Here is a 25,212-nt window from a genome sequence, read left to right on the forward strand (position 1 = left end):
TAAGCCTGAGTCTCAGTTTCACAAAACTACCTTAACACAAATATTTGGCACAAATATCTGAAGATCTCAAAGATCTGCTTTAAGCTGTGCAGCAGTAAATTACATCAATGAAGAATTTATCTATTATACCCAGAGCTGCTGAACACATTAATGTTCACCAACATATGACTATAGCATATGTGAATCTATCATTGCAGATGAAGCACCACAGGGCTTAGCTCAGAGCTGCACATCAGTAGCAACATTCATGGAGTGAGTCAGCCATGTGCATGTTTGTTTACACTAAGCCATGGTTTGGCTTTTTGTAACATGCTTACTAAGCCGAAGGTTGTCCTCTTGCTGCATTGTATTATGGTTGCATTCTGTATTGGTTTTAGATTATCACCCTGGGATCATAGCTGATAAAGGGCATTAAAAATAATTAGCTAATAAATAAATTTGTAAGAAAGCTTGGATGAATTTCACCAACGAAAGATAAGATTGACAAACTATTTTCTTTTGAATTAGGGACAGCAGTTCAAACTGGGGTTAGGTTACCCAGTAATCTGAAATGGGATGCAAAAGTAGCCATTCTAATTAGTGAGGCAGTCAGAATCATTAATCAAAATTTGTGACTATTGCCCTTAGACCTTCTGAAATTGCATATAAGCCAGTGAACAGTGTCCTGGTATTACAGAATTATTCTATATGTTTATAATAGTTCCCAGTCGTTATCTTGGCTGTGGTGCCTCACTGCTCCTATGTTATACATAAAGAAAGAAAGAAAATTGTCCTCATTTCATTAAACTCCTCTAAACTGTCTTATGAGTCATATAATTAATGACTGAGCCTGGAGGGATAATAAATAAGTAAAGTGCAGCATTACTGGCCTGATCATTTCCCCCTAGATTTTCATTTCTTGCCTCAATATTTCTTCAGATATTTGGCCTAAGCAGAACCTCCCAAAGTTACTTTGAATTTTTCTACATGCAGCATTGTGGGACAATTGTGGGACAATTCAACCAAAGGTGATTCTCTGGGATTACAATGTACAATTCACCAAACACGACCTACGCAATCTCATATTAAAGAGATTATTTATTATTGCTGCTGCTGAAAGAATTGGGGTGTCCAGTAGCCTTTAATCACTAAGTTCGATTTCCCATGTTTGTGAAATGCAATGTATGACAAAACAGTAAACATTCAAACTTTCACATGGCCCAGCTACAGTTGTGAAGAGGTTGGTGCATAGATGTTGTTTAGTCATTTAGTTGTGTCCAACTCTTTGTGACCCCATGGACCAGAGCATGCCAGGCACTCCTGTCTTCCACTGCCTCCCGCAGTTTGGTCAAACTCATGCTGGTAGCTTTGAGAACACTGTCCAACCATCTCGTCCTCAGTCGTCCCCTTCTCCTTGTGCCCTCCATCTTTCCCAACATCAGGGTCTTTTCCAGGAAGTTTTCTCTTCTCATGAGATGGCCAAAGTATTGGAGCCTAAGCTTCAGGATCTGTCCTTCCAGTGAGCACTCAGGGCTGATTTCCTTCAGAATGGATAGCTTTGATCTTCTTGTAGTGCATGGTGCATAGATATATCCACTATTAACACACCAGCAACCTATAGCCCAGGGTAACCATTGAGTATGCTAGCATGATGTACGCAGAGGGCCTTGCAGCTGTAGGGGTTAAATAGAAAACAAGAATTGGGTGAAGGTGAAAAGGCTTGTGCTCTCTTTGCTTCAGCATGGATTCAGAAGGCAAGACTGTTTTTATCATGCTAGATTTCTCATGCTCCGCAAAAACAAAAACAAAACAGCCTCTCTAATGTTAGATGATACATTGCAAATACATTGTTCTACACATAAGAAGATCGTGTGGTGTGTTACCGTTTTTGCCTGCGCAAAGCTTTCAGTGGATGAACAATTTAAATTAGTGTAAGCCCTATTTCAGGAATTTGAGTACACATCTGAGGGCTTCAACTGGGGAGGGGGAAAGGGGCACGCATGGAAACCCTGCCCCTCCCTGCCAGCATCCCTTTGTGCATGCTGGCTCCATTTCAGACCTCAGTGTGAAGATCTGAAGAGGCCTTTTATATATGTTAAACTAAACACTCTCTGAAGCCTCTCTATAATCAGGAATTTATATTTCCCTCATATCCAGAGGTCTCCCCCCTAACCTCACAGAATTTCATGTCTACATATCTGCAACTGATCCAGCCAAACTCATAATCTGTAGCCACTTCCCAATGGCAGGGCCCGACCTCAGGCTTAGTTTCTCCTAAGTACAAGAGCACATGCTCCACTCCCACTCTTAATTACTAGTCCTACTTTTTTCCTTTCTAGTTGTGTCAGCATCCTTTTTGGTAGTAATAGATTTGCACTATTTGAAATTTGTTTTAATAGTGCTGCATGTATTGGGGCTCTGGTCTATATAAGGCTTTCAGATCATACTTGCTATTTGATGTCTAGAATATAGCAGTCAACTTTCCAGCTTCAAGTGCTTAACAAATAGAACAGAAAAAGATGAGATATAACAAAAACACAAATTTTATTAATGCATATGTATATCTGTCAATTCTCTGTTCTTCACCACCACTATCCATGTCCATTCTTACTAAGGGCTGAGTAAAGGCCATATGACAACACCCCACCCTGGCATTTTTTGACATTCAAGGCCCAGCTATATCTTGGAACACAGATATCAGAGCTATTACTACTGCAGAAAAGAGGGCGGTGCTGTTACTGTTGCTAAGGAGATGTCAGGATTGTAACTCAGTAGCAAAGCACATGGGAAAAGGTTCCCGTTAAATCCCAACATCTCCAGCCGCTGGTGGTCAGTGTACACTAGAGATGGAAAGCTGTGACCTTCCACATGAAGTTGGATCCCTTTCAGTGTCAGCATAGCCAATGTTCAAGGGTGATAGGTGGTGGAGTCCAGCCACAGGTTCCCCATCACAAGTGTAGACAGTTGTGAGCTAGATGGACCAATGGTGTGATACAAGGCAACACAGCTGCCTATGTTCCTAATATGCCAGGTCTTGCTAGAGCTGCAAAAGCGTGACACAACCAGCCAGTCACATGCAATTCTGCAATTCAATATTTTGTTTTGTAGGCTTAGATGATCTCTGTCTAATATAATGCACTTGGGTGGGATAGGAAAGTTATGTAAAATAATTTACTTGAATAAAGTTGAAAGTGTTGAATTTTGAAATTAATAGTTTTAAAACTACATTTGTATATTTATTTATTACCTTCAGATAAGGTCCCCTATCCCTCCCAAATGATTTTTTCTGCCAAAGGCCAATTGTATGGACGTGTAGTCTGGATAAACATTTTCAACCAATTTTTATTCTGCTTCAACTTCAGAGTAAACTTAATGAAGTTCTGTGTGTTTACACTGGAATAAGTACAAAAATATATTTGGAGTTCATCAAGTGTGAACTAATAGCTGCACAATTAACTTTGAAAAGTGTCTATTTGTACTAACCGTAGCATTTAAAAAAGTATTTACATATAACCTTTCTGTTTCGTTCAACAGTGGAATGATGGGATCTGACAAACCATCAATCAAATAATGCATGTTCTAAAAATAACACCCCTTTTGAGCTATAATGTTTGATTATCTCCAAAGTACATGATCAGCCATTGAATTCTGTAGCTAAATTACCTGACAAAACACTCTTCCTAGTTTGCATGTAACTACCACGCTTTAAAGCCAGCAGGCACAATGCATACTGCATTGCAGTAGAAGAAAATTGTTTTGCTAGAAAAGTCTGAAGTACTTTAAGGCCTTTAATGTGCAAAAGTAGGCCTGCCATCAAGACATATAAGCTCTCCACTTTGTGAATGCATCACAGTAGATTAACCGGATTGCCTTTGTCTATTTTGTTTGTTTTCAAGACACACTTTTTAATGGACTTGGACTCGGTGCAGTCATTGGACTGGGTGTAGCTGCCCTTTTATTAATCCTTGTCGTGACTGATGTCAGCTGCTTCTTTGTACGGCAATGTGGATTGCTGATGTGCATCACCAGAAGGATCTGTGGAAAGAAGAGTGGCTCCAGTGGGAAGAGTAAAGAGCTAGAGGAGGGGAAGGCTGCATATCTGTGAGTATTAGTCACAACATTTAGCCAAAGGACAAGCATATGTGAATTGTGAATCTGTCACGAACTGCCATTCACAGAACAACCTTGGGTCTCCAAGGTTGAGAAAGCTTATTCACTGTGTCATTTAACTACAGCTTCTTTATGGCCCACTGCACTATTTCAATGGTGTGCCAACAGGTGACTGGCACAAATTGTGTTCTTTAACTCCAGACATGCTGCTCCAGTCCTTGCTGGTCCGTCCAATTGGACTTTCTGTTGGACTTTCTTCACCAACTGTGTTAGCGCAGCGACTGGGGCGATGGAATAAAAACTTGCCTGCAATATCTTTGCTTATCTTTTATTTTTAAATAATAATCAAACAGCTGCAAAACAACCCTTCTCACCACTCCACTCCAGCCAGTATCATACAAAGCATTTGATCAACTTAAATGAAGTTTTCAAAATAATCAATTACCCTATCACATCGCTGCATTCGGTGCAGCAGGTAAACTCCCCCCGGCTAATTAGTTAAATTGTTAAGAGACTGCAGGTGTGTTGAATTGCCAAGAGCTCACAGATGTGCTGCCATGCAGGTTATAATTACAAACATACACCTCTGAGTAGCACCATTGACCACATCAATATTAAGAAAACCCAATGCTGCTTCCTTAATAAATGTGCTTAGGACCACAGCTGTACAGCCTGCTCCTATGCATTTTTATTGATGGGCCATATTGCCAAGGAAAGGCAGAATTACACATTGCATGTTACAATTTTTTAAAATAGTTTTTTTAATAGACATTTGTGCTGAGGCTTCAGTGTTACAAGGGGCTGTAGTTCAGTGATAGAGAACATGCAAAATATCTAAGCTTTAATCCCTGGAATCTCCAGGGACCGCTTGGAAGGACCATTGTCTAAAAACCCTGGAAAGCTGCTTTTAGTCAGTACTGAGACTGAAGACATAACGAATCCCATTCAGCCAAAATTAAGCACATTCATGTTTTGTTGGTGGCTTTCAGTGAGAGAGTTAGGTAAATGCTGATCAGTTTCCCATATTTTTAAGCAATGGGAGTTAAAAGTCCTTATATATAAGCAGCACTCAAAAATGATTTCATCCCCCGCCCCACACATTTGATGCTACTTTGATGAAAAGGAAAAGGGTTTTCCAACATAACACATTAATGAAATTGGCAAGTCTATGCAAGCATATCGTTACAGCTCTGAAAATCTTACCATCAGTTTCCATGAGAAAGGCATTAGTTTTTCTCCTTTTATTCAGGAAAGCATATTAATTAATCTATATAAGTTGAAACTATAATATGGCTACTATCATTTGTCATGCTAAATAGATCAAATAGTTTGCTAGCCTCAATGTTAGTTTTTGAAAAATCCAATTTGGCACTCTCAAATTATTATTTAGATATAACATTTATTTTTGCATATTAGTTTGAGGTTAAAATGTATGATAATGTATGAGGTGACAATGATGGATGTAATAAATGTTGAAATATTTTTATCAGTATTAATTATAGTTGCGTTTTGCTTTTCTTCCATGATTCTGAAAGCAGAATACTGACAATTAATAAAATGCAACATATTTTTATCACAAAGGAAGTGAGGCTAAGAATATTTCAATGTTCTTTAGGAAAGACGGATCAAAAGAGCCGATAGTTGAAATGAGAACAGAGGATGAAAGAATTACCAATCACGAAGATGGAAGTCCAGTAAATGAACCCAATGAAACAACACCATTAACAGAACCAGAGTATGTAGTCCACATTTTAATAACTTCACACCCTGTATATTCAAAAGTGAATGTCCAGCAGATTAATCTCCCAAGACTGGATGAGAGGCATAAGTTCTAAAGCACATTATATACACATATGTGATTTCCTACCGTACCCTGCCCATCCCCATTGTACTCCCCTGACTGGTTTGCATCACAGGAACCAACTGCTAGGGGTCTTCACACACACCCCAATAAAATATTTGAGGGGACCACCCCCTAAGTTGATGGGAATTGCCCTTCAAATGGTGTGCATGCACCATGTCATTTGATTGATTATATGGAGCAGGGTTTACCTGCCCCACCCTAGTTTACTCAAGTTGGCAGCCTGGTGCGGTCCTTCTATGGACGTGTTTCTCTCAAGCCTTGTGTTTCTTCCTATTAATCAACTTACGCTTTAGTTGCAGCAGACTGATGTTCTAATTGTTATAAATTGGGGCTATCAAACAGGAACTCTGTGGTTGACCCTCAGCTCAATGCTGAGCATCAGAAACTAGCTCAAGCAGGTGCTGTGGTTTCTCGCTGCCTTGCCCCCTGCCTCTGGAGCACTGTAATTTTTGACATCAACAGGAAAGTCCCAACTATAGTCTGCTGCGTTACAGAATTAGCATTCTCTACAAATAATAGCTGCTAGCTAAAAAGGTCAGGGTAGCTGCCTTGTGTTGCCTGCTACTGAGAACTGAATTAGCAGAAGGGATGACTCATGGCTGAACCAATGTAAGTGGGTCTGTGACCTAGGTCCAGATCACACTACCATCTCCATAGTGTATAAGCTGTAGGTTGTGCACTAACATCAACAACTTTCCTCCCAGAACTATGGGACAAAGTAATCTTAGTGTACCTTACAACATATCATCTTGATGCTCCTTCCATCATATAATACATATTTTCTAGCAACTGCTTGTTCTTGAAGATATTTGTCCCAATCCAAATGTAGCTGGTTAAATGGACATCCCTTTGAAATCAATCAAATGTAAATGGCAGGTGTGGGAATGCTTGATCTGGTTTGGGACCCTGGAGAGAGAAGGAGAAGCTTTAAATTGATGCCCCCCCATTCCCAATATGGATTGGGGGACCCTGCCTGCTAGTAGTAGTATTTCTTAGCTTTGTTAATCACTTTTTATGGGAAAGTCTCCAAGTGATTTACAACAATGTTAAAAACACAATTAAACCCATTTCTACTAGAAGAAAAGCTTCTATGGAGCATGAAAGACAACACATGGGCATCAGTAAAATACTTCACAAAATGAAACTTGATGCAATTGTATGAACAATTATTTTTTTGGCAGTGTTGCACATTGTTAACAGTGGTGGGAGGTGGGGTGGGGAGGAAGAGACGCATAGAGAAACTTAAAGATTTGCCACTGCAGCGGTGTAGTACTCTCAACAAAATCTGAATAAGCGAAAAATGACCTAACCCCCTCCCCCCCAAAAAAAATCACCCATGAATTTACAATTTAATATTTTGGTTTTTCCTTACTTTCTCACAGGAAACTGCCATTAAAGGAAGAAAATGGAAAAGAAGTTTTAAATTCAGATACTATAGAAATCAAAGTTTCTAATGACATCATCCAGTCAAAAGAAGATGATAGCAAAGCATAATACAACAACTACAGCTGTCTAGAGGGGAATAAAAGGCATTTGGATTCAAATAAATCTGTGACCAAAACTTTACAGCTGACCTTAGTTTCTTGGGCAACTTAAGATGGAATAATTCTCAGAAGTAGTTCAAATGACTTCTGTTGACTGTCCGTTTTCACTTTATTTCAATAGTTTTAGTCTGTAGTCCTGGATGACATCAGTCCCGTGGTCTCAGTTTGGCAAATCAGCCAATATAAATATTGTAATTTATTTTATCACTGAAGAAATCTATTTATAAAAATTCAAGAAACCCCCTTAGCCACAGACTGTACACCTGACAGCCGTACCACTTACAATGGAAATTAAACCCTGAGAGAAAGTGCCATATACATTTATATTTGTTTGTACTTGAAATTTTAAAAGATTTTGGTTGCCTTTAAAAGAATATATATATAAACAAATTATATATATATAGATATAATATTAGGCTCCATTAGAAATTAGATATATGTGGCTGGCAAAGCTAAATAGTGACTTGACTGCAGCTGATCTTTGACACAGAGTAGACAACCTCCTTATGCTGTTAACCCTGCACTTCACACCAGACAATGAAGGGTTTGTAGGTTTGATGTACAGATTTTAACAAAAGTTGTGAACTATTTTGATGAAGACATTGATCACATCCTAACTATCAAAAGTCCACAGAAATTTCAGTGCTTCAGATACTTTGTATTTATGTTTGGAAGATCATGTGTAAGCTAAAAATGTCGAAACTTATTTTGTTGTGAAAATAAGAATCCTGACTTATGACCATAGCACTCAGCTTCAAAGCAAGTCTTACAACAATAAATACAAGCTCAACTGAGTTGCCTCAATGTATTTATAAAGAAACATAATATGCACATTTCTGCTTTCATTCGTTTACTACAACAATAATCATATTTGTTCTAATATATATTTTAAAAGTTATTCACGTAAACTCAAACCCAAGATCCAAAAAACTTGTCTAGGCTTGGCCATGCCCTGTGTAATTTTCACTTCCACCACCAATTTAATAAACCAACTACACAAAAATAAAATAAAAGCAATGGAAAATGTGGGTCTTAGGAGGAATGTCAAATGATAGGTGATAAGAAAGATAAGACAGAGGTTGAGTGAGCTGCATTTAAACAATAGAGGAAAATATATCCAAGAAACAAGTTGACTTTTAAAATGCTGTTTCTGTTCTCATAGAATTCTATACATAATTTTTCCCAGCAATATCTTCCCTAGCTTGGGAATGAACTAAGCAGACAACCTTAAGATGCATTTAAATCCAAATAAAAATAGAATGTTGAACTGCAGTCTCCAAACCCTAGGCATGCCTTGTTGTACTGGATAGCTGTGATGGCAATAGAACAATTTGTGGATCACACCCTTCAATAGTTAAATTTTGGTTGGCCTCTACAGATGTGTAACTTGCTATTGAAATAAAATAACAAATAAAAAACTGTGCTTTTTTTTTGACCCTTGGTAAAATTGCCATCAGCTGCAGTATGTTAATTTGGCTCCCAGGTCGCCCTTAAATCTTTGCTGTTAATAAATATATGGAACAGTAGTCCTGCATGGGCAGAATGCATTATGCAACTGCTGTTGTTGAGTGGCAAACAAGGGAACAAAAGGCTGAAGGTGTTATGGGAGGGGTGCAGAGATATGTTGGGCAGAGATATGGAGGTGCTACCCACCTCCATGTCCTGATGATTCTTGCAGCTCCCAGCAAGGGCTCATGGTATGATAGGTCTGCACTGCTGGGCCCAAGGTTTCCATCCACTAATGGCCTGATAAAGCATTCACCTTCTCTGGCATACACTATTGAAATATATGGAATGGGTATAAATATATATATATTTGATTAGAAATTTTCATAACATGTTTACTGGTTTCCTATGTCATCATGCTAGAACTGCTTAAATATTAATGGTCCTACAGTCTTTTAATGTGGTGCCATATGTCAGAGCCAGTTTTTTCTTTATTTGAAGAGAAATATAGTTTTTCTAAACTACTTTGAATACTTTTTGCTTTATTTAGACAGTTTATATAGTGTTCATGTTTTACCCCCCCAAAAAATATCTCCAGGTGATTGACAACATCTTTGCAACCTATCTTCAAACATCGAATACAAAAATAGCATAATGAAATCAACATGATAGAATTCCACAATTAACAGTTAAATAGGGCATTCTCTTAAATTTCAGAACAATGCAATACATGTGAAAATCAACTACAAAATGACTGTAGTTAATTTCATATTTAATGCTTTATTTTATAGCACATACCAGTGCTTTAGCTTTCTATCAACTAGAACCTATTGTTCCAACTTCTCCTTTTGAAACATTTGAAATATTGTGGTGTGGAGAGTGCTCCTTTCTAGGATACTCACCCCCTCCCCAAGTTTTCCATCCTTCCCCCAATTGCCAGCATTCATTCCTCAGTCATCAATGAGATGGTATGTAACTTTCTCCTTCCTCCATTAATTCCGCCCTGCCCACCACCTACCTCCTTCTTGGACTGACACTCAGAGAATGAATTTTCTATTAGTATATAGGAATATCTGGCAACTCGAGAGCTAGATCAATAATAATAAACAAATACCACCTTGTAGGGTGATGCAAGATTGTAACTGTCCTTCATAAGCAGCTCACAGGTATGTGTGTGAGGTCTAGTTTCTATCTACAGAAATAGACAGCAATAGTCCACAATAAAACAATTACTGAGACAGACAATATGTAATCAAATGACAAATCCCACTAAATATTGCCAAGCTTTGAACTGTGTATTAGAAATCAATTATTTTACTAATGATTGTGAAATAAGTTCATTTAAGTGCCAAACTGTGAGTCATTTTCCCCTGTTGCTTAGCACGGTAAGTAACAGAGTGGGTAGGATGTCACTCTGTTTTAGTCAAGCAAAAAACAACACCCACCTCCAGTCATGTACCTATAGATCCCTAGTTTCATTGAATACAGAGCCTCAGACTTGCTTACGTTCTTGCATATGGAAATACACCTGGGCCATCATGTTATTCAGTGGCACCATGAAAAACCCAAACCTACCTAAGACTGGTAAAGTAGCCATTTTGTTTGGATTTGTGCAGTATGTTGCTAAATGTAGTTATGGGTTTTCAGACGTCTGTCTTCAACTTTCCTTTAAGGGAGAGAGAATGAGAGCTCTTTTGAAGAAGATTAAAACAAAACAGACACTGCTATCTCCCACAAAAGCAATGAGAGAAACAAGAGCCCCATTTCAATTATTGCCTTATTTAACTAAATCATCATAGCAAAGGCTTATTAGAGCAATCTTATCAATAAATAGCCTTCTGTGTTAATATTCCTAACTCTTAACATTTAATTCTGTTCTCTTTTTTTCCTAAAAAGGTGTGTGTGGGGGGAGGATCTGCAACATACTATCCCTCAATTTTCAGTGGATCATAAAACTATTAGGAGTGTTGCCGAAGCTCGTATTGAATTCACTGCCTCTGCTTGCATTGTCACAATAAATTATTGACCAAGAACTCTTATTGCAGCATGCAGTTCAATCATTTCTATGCAGGGAGTGGACATCAGGTCCAAGCATCAGTTAAAATCACTGGCTGCTAGTCTTATAAGGAAAACTTAGTATCTTTGACAAAATTACTGCAGTGGTCCCCTGAATCTGTTTAGGAATTCAGTTAGATATGCTTCTTTTTCAGAACCCTGGTCAGTAGCCACGCGTGAGATGATTCTTTTACACACGAAAACTTCATTGCTATGTAATATTACACTCACCAGATAGAGTGACTTCTGGCCACAGAATTTGCAACATTTCCACCATTCATGTATATCTGTAACCTGCATTTAGATTTTGAAGACCTGATCAATTTACTGATGCAGCTGGGAAGCTTCAGAGCTGTCTTTGGGCCAATTACAGTTTGTTAGTTAAAACTTCTCTTTAAAAAGGCATTGTGATTTCCATTCTGCTTGTATTTAAGATTTTCTTGTAGACCTGTCCTGGGGTGTGTGGTGTGGATGGGCACAAAACAATTGAAGTTTGTCAATGTGAAGCCCCACTGATTCCACGTGATCGCAGTAGGGCAGTAAAAAGAGAGCTGACCAAAACAAGAAAAGATGGGGGAAAGGATAGGACAGCAACAGGTCCCATGAAGGCAATGCTGAAGTAGTGGTGCAGCCAACAGAGAACGACAAATAGGTGGACAATAACATAAAAACCTATGCTTGTTTTGAATGGAAACTGTAAGGAGACTTGTTCTCAGAAAGAGCTCTCAGGCAGAACAATCCTAGGTGGAGGCAAGGAGTAGTCTGTGGACTACTCATATCCTAAGCCCTGCCATGTTGTGTGTACACGGCAGAAGGTCAGGGGAACGGGATTTTTTTTTCTATTTTTCTGTAGTCAGTTTTTAATATTCATTTTCTTCAGGGGCATAGGAGGGATTTGGATCTTGCTGATCTAAGACTTCCCCCAGTCCCCCTTGACATGTTCACAACATACTCCTTTTCACCCTCTACTGCTATTGGAAGTCTGAATGCAGAGGAGCAACAGCAGTGGAGCTTTCTGCCACTGCCATGAGGAGCCTTCAATGGCAGGACTTACCCAATCCATGTAGATTGGGAACCACTGCACCCTGCAGCCACCTGCTACCCTCCCCTGGGACCTTTGAGTTACTTCCTTAATCATGCAATTTAATTCAGTTGCCATCATCACAACAGCCTCTGAATGTACATAAGTGGATAATAAAAAAGAGACAGAGCATTTTAAGCCTCCAGATATATAGCCTACTTTGACAAGGATAGTTATCCTGCAAAAAAATGAACATTTAGTAGGTATTTTGGATTCTGTGTACAGTAAAATTAAGACTTAACAGTTTTTGTTCATCAACATTTCTTTTGTTTCAACATTCCATATGGTATCTGCCATCTGATCCACTTACTGTACTGTTGCGTTACCTGCAACTGGGGTGCGTTTGTTCATCGTTTCAGAATTTTATGTCCCTATGAAATGCTGTATATATATATTCTAAACTGTAAAAAAAAAAGATACTGCAATGCTGAAGTTTTGTATTTATGAAAGATATTGAAAGTATGGATTACAGTTATATCAATTATTTGTCACTCTTCACCATTTGTATATTAATAGTAAAGAGACTTTTACTTTAATGAAATGCTTCATTTTCCATTTCTGTCTCTCTGCCAGGAATAAGCTGATTTGGGAGAGCATTTACTTAAAAACCTTCACTATTCCAAATTTTGTTTCCAGAGAAAGTTTTCCAGAAGACATTTTAAAACAAAAACGACATGCTATCAAAAATGAGAAAATAGTATATCCCTTCTGCAGTACAACTTATTATGATGTATTGGTATAGCACTTATGGGAAAGCCTTCAACTACACTGCTATTGTGAGTGAGATAGTTTGGATCACAAAAATAGTAATCAGTCTTTAGTTCTAGAAATACACTGTTGCTAACATTAAAAATAATTCCACCTAATAACTGCAAACAGAGCTCCATTGGCAGGTAAGGATGAAGAACCTGTGTTAATTTGCATAGTCAACTAAAAAAAAAGTGGTGTTTGGAATAGTTTCCAAGAGAATAAAATATTTTTTGCATAGATTGAGAAAAGTGTAGAAAGAACTGCAGAATCATCTCTTGGAAACAAACATATAAAAAGCTATTTCAATGAATAGCATGTAATTAAAGGGCATTCACGATGGCGTGCATTGGGTCCTTCACTATTATAAGCACTTCCTTAATGGGGTTCTGAGCAGACATGCATCAGGTTGCACCATAAATAGACATAAAATCAGTTATTATTTATCTTGGCTGATACAATCTGTAAAAAATGACGCCATTCTAATACATAGATTATAAATATATGGTATGCTTCATATATATGAACATTTGAAAGTCTCAGAAACTCTCCCATATGTTTCTGAGCTTCTGCAGTGTTTGGCATATGCAATATCCTTGACTGATAAATAGACTGACAGTCAACTGTCACAGTCTCTAAATGAAGTTTCACATAACATTTTAGGTATTAATGTTAGATTAATATTCTAGCTCAATAAGGAGTTGCATGCATGTATTTTCACTGATACATTTTCTTTGCTATTTGATTATTTTATACCAAAGGATGGCATTTCATTACAGTTTTCTCCTGGCACCCTTCTAGCCCCTTTTTGGTGATGATAATGATTATGGCAGGCCTGATAGGGGGGCGGGTTATTTCAGTGGCCTGCAGCAGTTTAAAAGTGGTCCGCAGGGCGAAAAATTTCAAATCCACTCTTCTAGAATTCCCGGAACCTGAACAATATTGTTTTCTGATCTGTGGATATTAAAGTCTTGGGAACTACTTTTGCAGAGCTCCTGACACCTAAGATTCTGCCACAGCAGTATCGTGAAGCACAACTGAGACCTAATTCCCAGCAGTTTTCTTTCGTCACTACCTTGGTCTGTGAGTTTTGGTGGAAAAGAGAAAAGATCAGCAGTGTTGAGGAACATAATGAGGCTCACTTGCCATTTTTGCACCATAACACTCACTTTTTTCCTCCTAAAAAGTAAGGGGAAATGTCTGTGCGTGTTATAGAGGGAATGCCTATGGGTGGCATGCCTACGGATTTTCCTCCTCTAAAAACTATGTGCGTGTTATAGTCGGGTGCGTGTTATAGAGCGAAAAATACGGTAACTTGCAATCTAATTTAGAGCAAACAAACAAACAAAAACTCTATGTACTGGTAGGGAGAGTGCCAAAATAATGAGTAACTGGAATAACTGAGTCTCAGTATGCATGTTGGGTTTTGTTTGTTTTTCTTTTAAGAGGAACAGAATTAGATGAATGAATTTTGTATGGTAAATGTGTTTCATAAAGGGAGCCAATACAGAAAAAGCCCAAAGGTGAAAAAACAGAGATAAAAATACAATTTGACAAGCAACGAAAAAAGAAAGGAGGCCACGAAGAAGAGGATACAGAGAAATCAGAGATTAAAGATAAGCATTTGTCAAAAGAACTGTTCACACCTTCATATTGGGGAAAGAACACCTGGCGTAGCAATGAAAGAGATCACACTCTCTGGGCCCACTTCCAATTTCACACAATTAAATGAATCTATGAACGACAATATCTTCAGCACACATGATTGTTAATAAGAAAACCCAGTGGCCAAAGATAAAGAACACAGATCAAAGGGCCTCAAGGAGAAGCTTGAGGAACCGAAAGGTTTGAGTCAACAAAGGAAAGAGAAACATTAATGAAAATCCAATAAGTATGATGTGTAAGATGAGAGAATGGCAGTTTAAATAAAACTAAGGCAGAACAAAACTACACAAAGGCATTACAAAGGATGAGAAGAAAAAATGACCAACTCTTAAATAATAATAATGCAGAACATTACTTGTGTTGATGCTTTGACACATTATGACAATTTGTTAAGTAAAGGAACACTAACATTTGTTGTTTATATCAAAATATGGAGTTTTGGAGGAGAGATTTGGAACCCTTATTTCATTTCCCCACATTTTATTTTTAATGTATCCAATGCCTTTATACCCCATGTTTTCTCTAGTATTGTAAATATCAGGATTCCTGGGGACCTCAAATTTAGGCACTGGTCGCACCCTCACCTGCTTAGATTCAGAAAGTTGCCTCATCTCACACCTTCATATATGCTTCTGTAAAAACTAATTTGGTAAAACGTTTCATTATTTATTGATCCATGCTTGCCAAAAGGGACTTTCATTTATAGTTATCCCGTACAGCTTGCTTCTCCTCTACATCAAGACATTGCATTGTAAGTATTTCACACCTAATAACCAAAATCGCAATTTATCTCAGGTTCCATTCTCAAGTTCCTATTTTCTCCTGGGTTCTCCTGAAGAATTCCTGGGCTCTGTGTATGCATGTTCACGTCAAGGAAGAATACTTCCTTATTAGAAGGTGTGGAACCAGTGGCGGATGGCAGGCATTGGAGATTGGTAGTGCAACCCCACTTCCTTCCACATAGTAGCCCTATGCATGGGGGATAACATCTGAATAGAGCTATAATGTGTTATTATGGAGCTATTAGCTTTCACACTTCTGCTTCCCTAGACTCTGAAGAACATACATAATCATGCTGCTATTTCACATTAAACCATGGTTACACATTAAAATGTGGTTTAATGTGATGTGGGAACCAGGCCACAATCTTATTTAAAAGGAAAAATCCACTCGAGTGGAGATAATTTAGGCAGAATTTGCAGTGTTGGAAAAACTGAAAGTAAATTGGAGCAATTTAGTAAAAGCACTCTTGATATCGCCTTAGCTTTACTTAGTTTTTTCCTTGCATGTGAATGTGTGTCATATTGTGTGAATTTTCATTTTAAACCTGCTTTTGCCCTCATAGGAATGGCAATAAATACATTTTTGGTATTTATGTGTATGGGCTCAGTGTTAATATGTGCTTAGGCTGCATAGTGGTTTGCAATTACACAGGATTTAATAGCGACCATGTCACTGAATTACATGAAATGTATTTTCCTGGTTAATGTGTTAATATCCTAGAAACAAATGTTGTTCATCAGAATATTTTGCCTATTTGAAGATCTTTGCCATCAAACTTAAAATGTATCTCTGTGAATTCAAAGAGAACAGAACCAATACCTAATGATTATATGATAATTCAGCTTGTGTCCCCCCCATTAATGCAAAGGAATGAGTATTATTTTACAGGCCTAATAGAAGCACCTCTATTATTCTTAATGTTATTTATGATTGGTAGTTATAGTCCACCCTTCAATGAATGGTCTCAGGTTGATTTACAAAGATCAGACTTAAAAACATGTACAAATCACCATTAAAATCAGAATTATGTGATTTAAGTTGCTTAAATAGAGAATTGTTCTTAGAGGCATATGACTAAGCTAAGTAAATTTGTATCCCTGCCTTACTTGTCCAAAGGTTATGAAAGTACTTGCTTGTTTTGAATTATGTATCTCTTGCTTTTTCTGAGCAACCATCAGAATATGGCATAAGTTTTCATTGTACCTCTTGGTGATGTACCACAGCGGAACCACCAAGATAACCATAAAGACCTTGACTTGTATTCATGTTAGTACTATTCAGAGTAACCCCATTAAAATTAATGAACATAAGTCAGGCTACATTTAGACAGCATTTTTTTCCACCAGCATGTTTATAGCACAAATACAAGAAAATACTTCTAAAATATACAGTCAACATTAATGACAGGCGCACGACCACAATGAAATGTTTTGCACATCACTCTCAGGAGAGTTGATAAATTGAATGAATATATGCATATGTGCATACATAACATATAACCCCAATATTATTTGGAGTAAATTGGATAGAACTGAGTGCATTGAGTCTGTAGCATACATTGGCCCATTCAGACCTGATATGCATGAAAGCAGTTCAGTGTAGATGGAGATGGACACCCAGATAAAGATTCTGGTGTCCATCTTATCCAGGCTTCAGTGAACTGGTTTTTGGAAGGTTGCACATTCCTATCCAGGGCTGCCAGCTGTGTATGGGAGCTGCATCAAGATCTTCATCTAAACTCTCCTGCCATTATTTTATCATTTCCTATTTCTTTCTAAAAATAAACAAGTGTAGTAGTCAATTTTAATTATATACATAATAATAAATTGGTTTTTCTGCATCTTGGGTGGCTGATGCTTTTACAAAATCCACACATGGAAGTGGTATGGGATTTTGCACTTTCATAGAAATCGAAAAAAGGCCTTCTGAGGTGTTTAAAATGTTGCATGTACATATCAAAGCCGAAACATGAAAAAGAAGTGAAATGCCATCTGTTCTTAGAGTGAGACTGGGTGACTAAACAGCAATGAATAATTCATCTGGTGAATGTTCTCCCTGTTTTATGATTGAGTGCTTAGAATACAGAAACCTATAGCAAATTGCTTCTGAAAATAATTCTTGGCTTGGAGCTTGCTCACAAATAATGTGACAAGTATTGCAAGCATTGGACATTCAAGCTCAGTGCTTAAGAAGTTAATATGGTTAACATTTCACATCATCTGCATGTATCTGTTGAACATCTGAGTTTCGGAGTCTACTCAAATGAAGTACAGTTGTACCTCGGGTTAAGTACTTAATTCATTCCGGATGTCCGTACTTAACCTGAAACTGTCCTTAACCTGAAGCACCACTTTAGCTAATGGGGCCTCCTGCTGCTGCCGCTGCGCCAGAGCACGATTTCTGTTCTCATCCTGAAGCAAAGTTCTTAACCTGAAGCACTATTTCTGGGTTAGCGGAGTCTGTAACCTGAAGCGTATGTAACCTGAGGTACCACTGTATGTGTGAAGCTGGTCCAAATGTGGAGAAAAGCCTGGAAGAAGGAAGGAGGCTAGATATAGGATTTCCAACTAATTCATGATGTAACAGGAGAGAATAATAATGCCATTTACCTCTCCTAACTTGCCTGAGAGTTTAAGGTAAATTATTAATTGTTGCCACCTCCCACAAAATAGGGAATTACGGTAAATCACTCACCTCTTGACATAGAAATGCTTGGATAGGTGACCAATTCCCAACAGGTGGGAGCAAGGGAGATTTGTCTGGCAACAGCATCTTTCTTCAGTGGTAACAAACATTTTGGTTGTATCCAGCAAGGTCATTGCACAAGCAGTAGAATTTCTGATTGTGTAGTGGAACTTCCCAGCCCTTTTGCCCCAGATCTACTCCCTACAAAGCTTCATGGCAGATTTGGGAAAGGTACAGAAAATGTGCAGGGGGAGGGGTTGCATAAGAAGTCCCATTGCTCTCACAATGACTTAGTTAGATTCATCCCTTTATGTGGCCTATGTAAATGTTTGCAACCTGTCTCTAACTGCCAAGAAGAGAGTGTCTTTCAATAATAGCCAGGGTTTTTTTTTACAGTCAGAACTCACGGAAACTCTGTTGCAGCTCCTCTTAGGTGGGCACCATTGCCATTATAAGGGAACAAGGGAGGCGTCCATGGTGAGTAATGGCACCTCTTTTTTTTATAAAAATAGACCTAATAATAACTTCTTTGTGTGTGCTAATGCAGTTATTTATTTATTTTCACTTTCAGAATTTGCATTCTGCACTGTCACAGCACAATGGTTCCTTCAGGGAACCATGCATTGAAAACATTGTCAGCAGTAACAACAACAAGACAGAAGTACTGTTTTGGGGGGACAGGGGGTGGGTGGGTGTGGGAGATTCCCTGGTCCTGAATGGGGTAAATGTGCCCCTGAAGGACCAGGTGTGCAGCCTGGGAGTCATTTTGGACTCACAGCTGTCCATGGAGGTGCAGGTTAATTCTGTGTCCAGGCGGCTGTCTACCAGCTCCACCTGGTACGCAGGCTAAGACCCTACCTGCCCGCAAACTGTCTCACCAGAGTGGTGCATGCTGTAGTTATCTCCTGCTTGGACTACTGCAATGCACTCTACTTGGGGCTACCTTTGAAGGTGACCTGGAAACTGCAATTAATCCAGAATGCGGCAGCTAGACTGGTGACTGGGAGTGGCCGCTGGGACCACATAACACCGGTCCTGAGAGATCTGCATTGGCTCCCAGTACGTTTCCGAGCACAATTCAAAGTGTTGGTGCTGACCTTTAAAGCCCTAAACAGCCTCGGTCCGGTATACCTGAAGGAGCATCTCCACCCCCATCATTCAGCCCGGACACTGAGGTCCAGCACCGAGGGCCTTCTGGCAGTTCCCTCATTGTGAGAAGTGAGGTTACAGGGAACCAGACAGAGGGCCTTCTCGGTAGTGGCGCCCATCCTGTGGAACACTCTCCCTTCAGATGTGAAGAAAATAAGCAGCTATCCTATCTTTAAAAGACATCTGAAGACAGCCCTGCTTAGGGAAGTTTTTAATATTTAATGCTGTATTGTTTATAACACTTGATTGGGAGCCGCCCAGAGTGGCTGGGGAAACTCAGCCACATGGGCGGGGTATAAATAATAAATTATTATTATTATAACAAGAACAGAAGAAACACCTATCTGCTGGAAGCCTGAAAGCACAGAAGAATTAAACACAGTACTCCCATCTGTTTAAGATGTTTTAAAGCCTGGGATCAAACCTATCCATTCTTAAGGAAATCAGCCCTGAGTGCTCACTGGAAGGACAGATCCTGAAGCTGAGGCTCCAATACTTTGGCCACCTCATGAGAAGAGAAGACTCCCTGGAAAAGACCCTGATGTTGGGGAAGATTGAGGGCACAAGGAGAAGGGGACAACAGAGGACGAGATGGTTGGATAGTGTTTTCGAGGTTACCAGCATGAGTTTGACCAAACTGCGGGAGGCAGTGGAGGACAGAGGTGCCTGGCGTTCTCTGGTCCATGGGGTCACGAACAGTCGGACATGACTAAACGACTAAACAACAACAAAACAACAAAGCCTGGGAAAATAAAAGACATTAATATAGGCATATATTCAGAGGTGTGAGCCCATGAGACTTTGTACAAATTTCAGAAATAGAACATGTACAGTTCCCATAGTATATGCAAGATGAGATCCTGCCACCCAGGCCCATTTAGTAAAATTGATTGCTTTAGGGATAGAGGAGATATTTGTTAAATTCACATTTTTATTTGAACGCACCCAATTCACTCTTTCGGAGCACGGCTGTCTTTTGAAACTTGCATTATCCAAATTTTGTGATGCAGTTTTTCAGCCAAAATATGCATACCAAAAAGCATATCTTAATATAAGAGTACGGCACAAAATGTACAAAAAAGCATTATATTATAAAAAATGGCTGTCAAAAGAAAGATATAAGGCGAAATGCAGACACACACAAAAAATAAATGTATGGATTTCCATATGAACTCCCCCCCCCCACAAAAAAAATTCAGATTAGAAAAATTAGAAATTGGGAGATACTAAAATTGGGAGATTCATCCACCCCTACATTAAATGCTTACAGGAATGTTATAGGAAAATGTATGCTTATTCTAGGTACAAATGTAGAAGCAGTCATTTAAAACTTTCAGATGAACTTTTACAGGATCCTATCTTTCTGAAGCTAAACGGCAGAAACACTGGCCCTTATGAAGAGGGCAATGTTTTTACAACTCTTGCTGTTCTTGTTTTCTTTGTGTGCTGTGAAATCCAATATTGCTTTCCCAATTATGACAATGAAAGAACAGATGAGTTACCATAGGCTTTGCCCCTTCAAGCCTTTAGCAAACAAGGTGTTCAATGATCCTAGCAGATGTTACTGATTTGAGCCCTTTTCACTGCTTACCACAGGAGCAAATGCTGCAGGAACGATCAAGATCTGGACTGGAGCCCATCCACACCAGGAACAATGTGTTGACATGGCTAGAAGCACTCGGAATCTAGCCATCATTCCCAACAGCTTAATTTCCTGATCAGCCAGCCTGATCATCTGCTCCTTCTAAATAGAATGTCTTGTTGTTTTCTCTCTCCTGGGTCACTGCACTCCACTCAGCATATTATTTATTTATATTTTAATCCACATTTCCCTCTGTCCATCCGTATGTTAGCAATTGTCCCTGAGACAGCTCTGAATCCCAGCCACATCTGTTGTTTGAGATTTGCCAAAATTTCTCCTGATGTTCTTCTCTCATTCTGCCTTCCTTCTCCCGTAAGGCAGACAGGCAGACTGCCTGCCTGCCTTATTTCCTTAGTTCATGTAGTAATAGTGTGGATTGACTCCTTTGATCCATGGAGTTTCCAAATTTGCCTTTCTTTCCTTTGGAACATGCCAGCTGAATAATTGTGCACCCTGTTAAGCCACTTAAATCACATTGACTACAGTAAGATTTAAGCAGTCTATGTGCTACATTACAGCCTAAGGTTGCAACCCAATGCATTCTTACCTGAAAATAACCCTTATTTATATCACAGGACCATCTTTTTTCTTTTCTTTTTTAAAAAGGTATTAAAGTTAGGGTGTCATGTTATTCATTCTCTAGTGAAAAGGTTGAGGGAGTGGAATGTCAAAACGGTGAATTTAAATGCCTTCAAAAATCTATCCCAAAGCTAATTCTTTTCAGATAGAATAGATTCATCTAAAACTGATACATTCCTTGCCTTGAGCTTTCCATGTGAAATAATCTCAGGGGATTGAGTTACCTTTCATAACAGTCACAGTATTCTTCATTTGTTTAAATATACAGCTTGCTCCACTGCAAAGCCTTAAGATAATTATGTAGCCATAATTCTTAGCACACATATGAACACAACAGCATGAAATACATAAATATAACAGCTAGGCATTGCCAGTCAAATACTGATTATACAGTGTTCTACAATGTGTGATAAGGCTCTGCATGCAGAGGCAGCCCTTGCTTCAGAAACATGTCCTTTGACTTATGGCACTTGATTGCTGGGAAATTTTTACATTAATTGCCCCAGGTGATCCTTTGGAAAGCAAAATTTGAGTGGAGATTGATTTGGTTTACCTGGTGCCAATACTTACAATTAACCAGAATCTATATTCTCAAAATTATGCCAATGTTCACTGTATCATCTTTCCTAGTCTGCTCTGGAACTGGTTTAAACATTTTAATTGTTCTATCTTTTGTATGCTTGTCTGTCCTGGTCTTCTTCTGGAGAAAGGACGGAGGGGGAGGGGCTATAAATTTAATAAATTATCGTATGATAAGCAGAGTTGGAACATTATCAGTACTACTATATAAGCAAACCTCTTTGGAGAGGAAAATACCACATTGTAATAACAAGAACAATAAAGATTAAGAAAGCATTTAATATGGTGTCTGGTGTTTGGCAAATTGTGTTGATATAGCAGAGTAAATGAATTAATGACTTTGAATTGATTTTTTTTTCCTTGGAAGGAAATGTAAGTGATCCTGACTTTCCATGAGTTATATATAATTGAGGAACAAACAAATGTGTTTTATGGATCTCAAAGCTTGATTGTGGTTTTTGGATGAGGTCTGTTTCTCCATCAGCTATTATCCCCTAAGTGTGGAGATGTCTGGTTTTGGCAGGGGGCGGGTGGAATCTATAAAGTTATCCAGCTTTAAGAGCATCCTTATTATTTTACAGTTTGCATATTGCACTGAGTCTTTTTGTTAACTCAGAACGATGAATGAACATCAAGCATCTTTAATACATCTTGGAAGCACAGGTTGTCTTACAAAAGAGGCTGCTTCTGCCGAATCGAAGAAATTTCACTAAAGACATGGTGGTGTTTAAAATCTAATTATATGAAATTGAATCATTCAAGATATCACAGAAAGGATGAAGAAGACATTTCTAATTTCCAGAACGATATACCCCCAGAGAAGATAGTAAAAATAAAGCAATTATAAAAGCCTGGGAAAATAAATTAGACCTTATCTAAGATGGGCATGTTTGAAAAGGGCAAAAGAGAAGCTAAAATAGATTATTGGCTCACTTAAAATGGACTGATCCCTACAATTATTAGTTTGTATTCAATAAAATTATTCTCAATGCCTCCCCTCACCCATTCTTGACAAGGTAGTTGTAACTTTTAAACAATACACATTCATGTAAAGGTGAGGGTTCCAAGAAGTTCTTAGATGTCTATCCTTGAAACAATAAGACTTAGGGCTAAATCTTAATTTCACACACTGTATATGCTAATAGGGTCTGAACTGGCAGTGACTGACCAGGAACATGACTTTGACATCATAGAGCAGGCTTCCGCAACCTTGGCCCACCAGATGTTTTGAGACTACAATTCCCATCACCCCTGACCACTGGTCCTGCTAGCTAGGGATCATGGGAGCTGTAGGCCAAAAACATCTGGAGGGCCAGGGTTGAGAAAGCCTGTCATAGAGGATAGCTAGACCCAGTGTGTGGCAGCTGTGTAAAGGGTGAATTCACTACTTGGGATCATTAAGAAAGGCACTGAAAACAAAGCTACCAACATCCTAAAAAAAAAAAAAGTCAAACAAATGCAGCTTATAGCCAAAAACTACTGTTATCATAGTGCCATTTATGTAACTCTATGGTGTGAACATTTGGAATACTGCATATAGTTCGGCTCACCTCATCTTAAAAAGTATATTGTAGACTTGGTAAAGGTTCAGAAAAGGGCAAAGAAAATGATGAAGGGGTTGGAGAAATCTCCCTATGAGGAAAGCTTTCAGCATTAGGGCATTTTAGTGTAGGGAAAAGGCAAGTCAAGAAGCCTTTAAAGAAGGGGCGGCTAGCTTCCTTTTCAAGGACCTGATAAAACAATATTTCCCTACCCAAATTATAGCAGCAGGTGCTAAAAGAAGAATTAAAAAATAGACAGAGCGTGGGGATTGGTAGTGCCCAGTGCCCCTTCATGGGCATCAGTTTGATAATCTGGTGAGCAGAGAGGGGCTATAACCTTTTCCTTGGCTGACCTGCACATATTAGCTGAGGGGCCGATGTGCCTATTTGTGAATGCAGAAGTGTACAAATGACATACTGGCCCTCAAAACTGGCCAAGAGTGAATGTGGTTCACTGTGAATAGTAGTAGAGAACATATGGATGACCACATACAAAATACAAATTCTTCTTTGGGTCTCATATGTGATAGAGATCATTAGTCCTCTTGCTGACAAACTTGGAGTCATTTCAACCTAAGCATTCTAATATCTTGGCTTTTTAACATTTGCAAATGACACAGCTCCCTCCCTTCCACCCTTTTCACCCTGCAGTAATGAAACTGCACAAGGTAATTAAAATTTTAAATTCAAATGAAACACTGAGCTGATTAACCTAATTTTAAGCCTATTATTGTTGGCAAGTGTGGTCCAACAAAACTCTCTTTTTTAATGCATTACGTGCTAGATCCTAGTGGCATGTCAGTTAATATATTTTTGTGAAGATAGATAAAACTTTTTGCAGCAGCAGGAAAATATAAAGGCATCATGCTGTGATCAATCCAAACGCATCTCTCACCTCTAGTTCTGAGCTCTGGAAAAAATAGCACTCTAAGTTGAGAACAACATTTCTTGCTGTGGATAACTGAACATGTATTTTGGTGCCATCGTCTCCGATTGGAAAGGGCACTAGAGTACTTGCTGGTGTTGTCCTGAGCACACAAGGGATCATACTGAAGATTGAAGCAGGCACTCAAGCCTTCTCCTATTGTTTACTCAGCTGCAGTCTCCTCTCAAACCTTTATATGTTAAGCATGAAAGTTGAAGAGGGGCTCTCTATCATTTTCACTGGATGCAATTACATGCATCTGATTGGGAATCTGACCTTATCAGGATTCCTAGTCTTGAAGAAGATTCTCAGTGCTTACAGTTGAATATGCAGACCCCTGGGCACAGGGTTTGCTACATATTTGTATCCCTCCTGTATTCAGATAAATATCTGAATACACAGCTATTATTTTCTGTAGCCTGCCCCTTCCTTCCTTCCTTCCTTCCTTCCTTCCTTCCTTCCTTCCTTCCTTGGCACATTTATTTAATATTAAAACAAACCATAACAGTGGAAATGTTTTGTTTGAAATGTATTCATACACAGCTTTTCCAGCCAGTTAGTTATCTCCTTTCTGCAATGAAACCTAAATGCCACTTCACAACCACCTTCCCCTTTACCTAGGGCTATTCAATGATGTTTACAATTTTGTTAGTCCATTTGCTTTTCTTATTAAAGACCTCACTCTTTTTGTGACATAAAAGGCTCATTTGTTTCAGCATTTGTTTGTGTGTGTGCGTTTTCTTATGCCAAGGGTCTAACACAGAATGTACACCTATCTGCATGAACTTTTCAAGTCCTCTAATATATATAGAAAGCACATTTTTCCCTTGACATACTA

The 25,212-nt window shown here is 38.7% G+C and overlaps 1 protein-coding gene across 1 annotated transcript in view; it reads left to right on the forward strand.

Annotated features, from left to right (window-relative positions):
• Positions 1-9,521, forward strand: part of NCAM2 (neural cell adhesion molecule 2) — a 197,262-nt gene extending 187,741 nt beyond the window's left edge. The window contains exons 16-18 of the mRNA XM_053386517.1: positions 3,876-4,080; positions 5,705-5,824; positions 7,336-9,521. Of these exons, the coding sequence (XP_053242492.1) occupies positions 3,876-4,080; positions 5,705-5,824; positions 7,336-7,447 (437 nt within the window). The 3' untranslated portion in view covers positions 7,448-9,521. The remainder of the gene's footprint in view (positions 1-3,875; positions 4,081-5,704; positions 5,825-7,335) is intronic.
• The last annotated feature ends 15,691 nt before the right edge of the window (positions 9,522-25,212 follow it).

The sequence above is a fragment of the Podarcis raffonei genome, chromosome 4, assembly GCF_027172205.1.
Source record: "Podarcis raffonei isolate rPodRaf1 chromosome 4, rPodRaf1.pri, whole genome shotgun sequence".
NCBI classification, from domain to species: domain Eukaryota; kingdom Metazoa; phylum Chordata; class Lepidosauria; order Squamata; family Lacertidae; genus Podarcis; species Podarcis raffonei.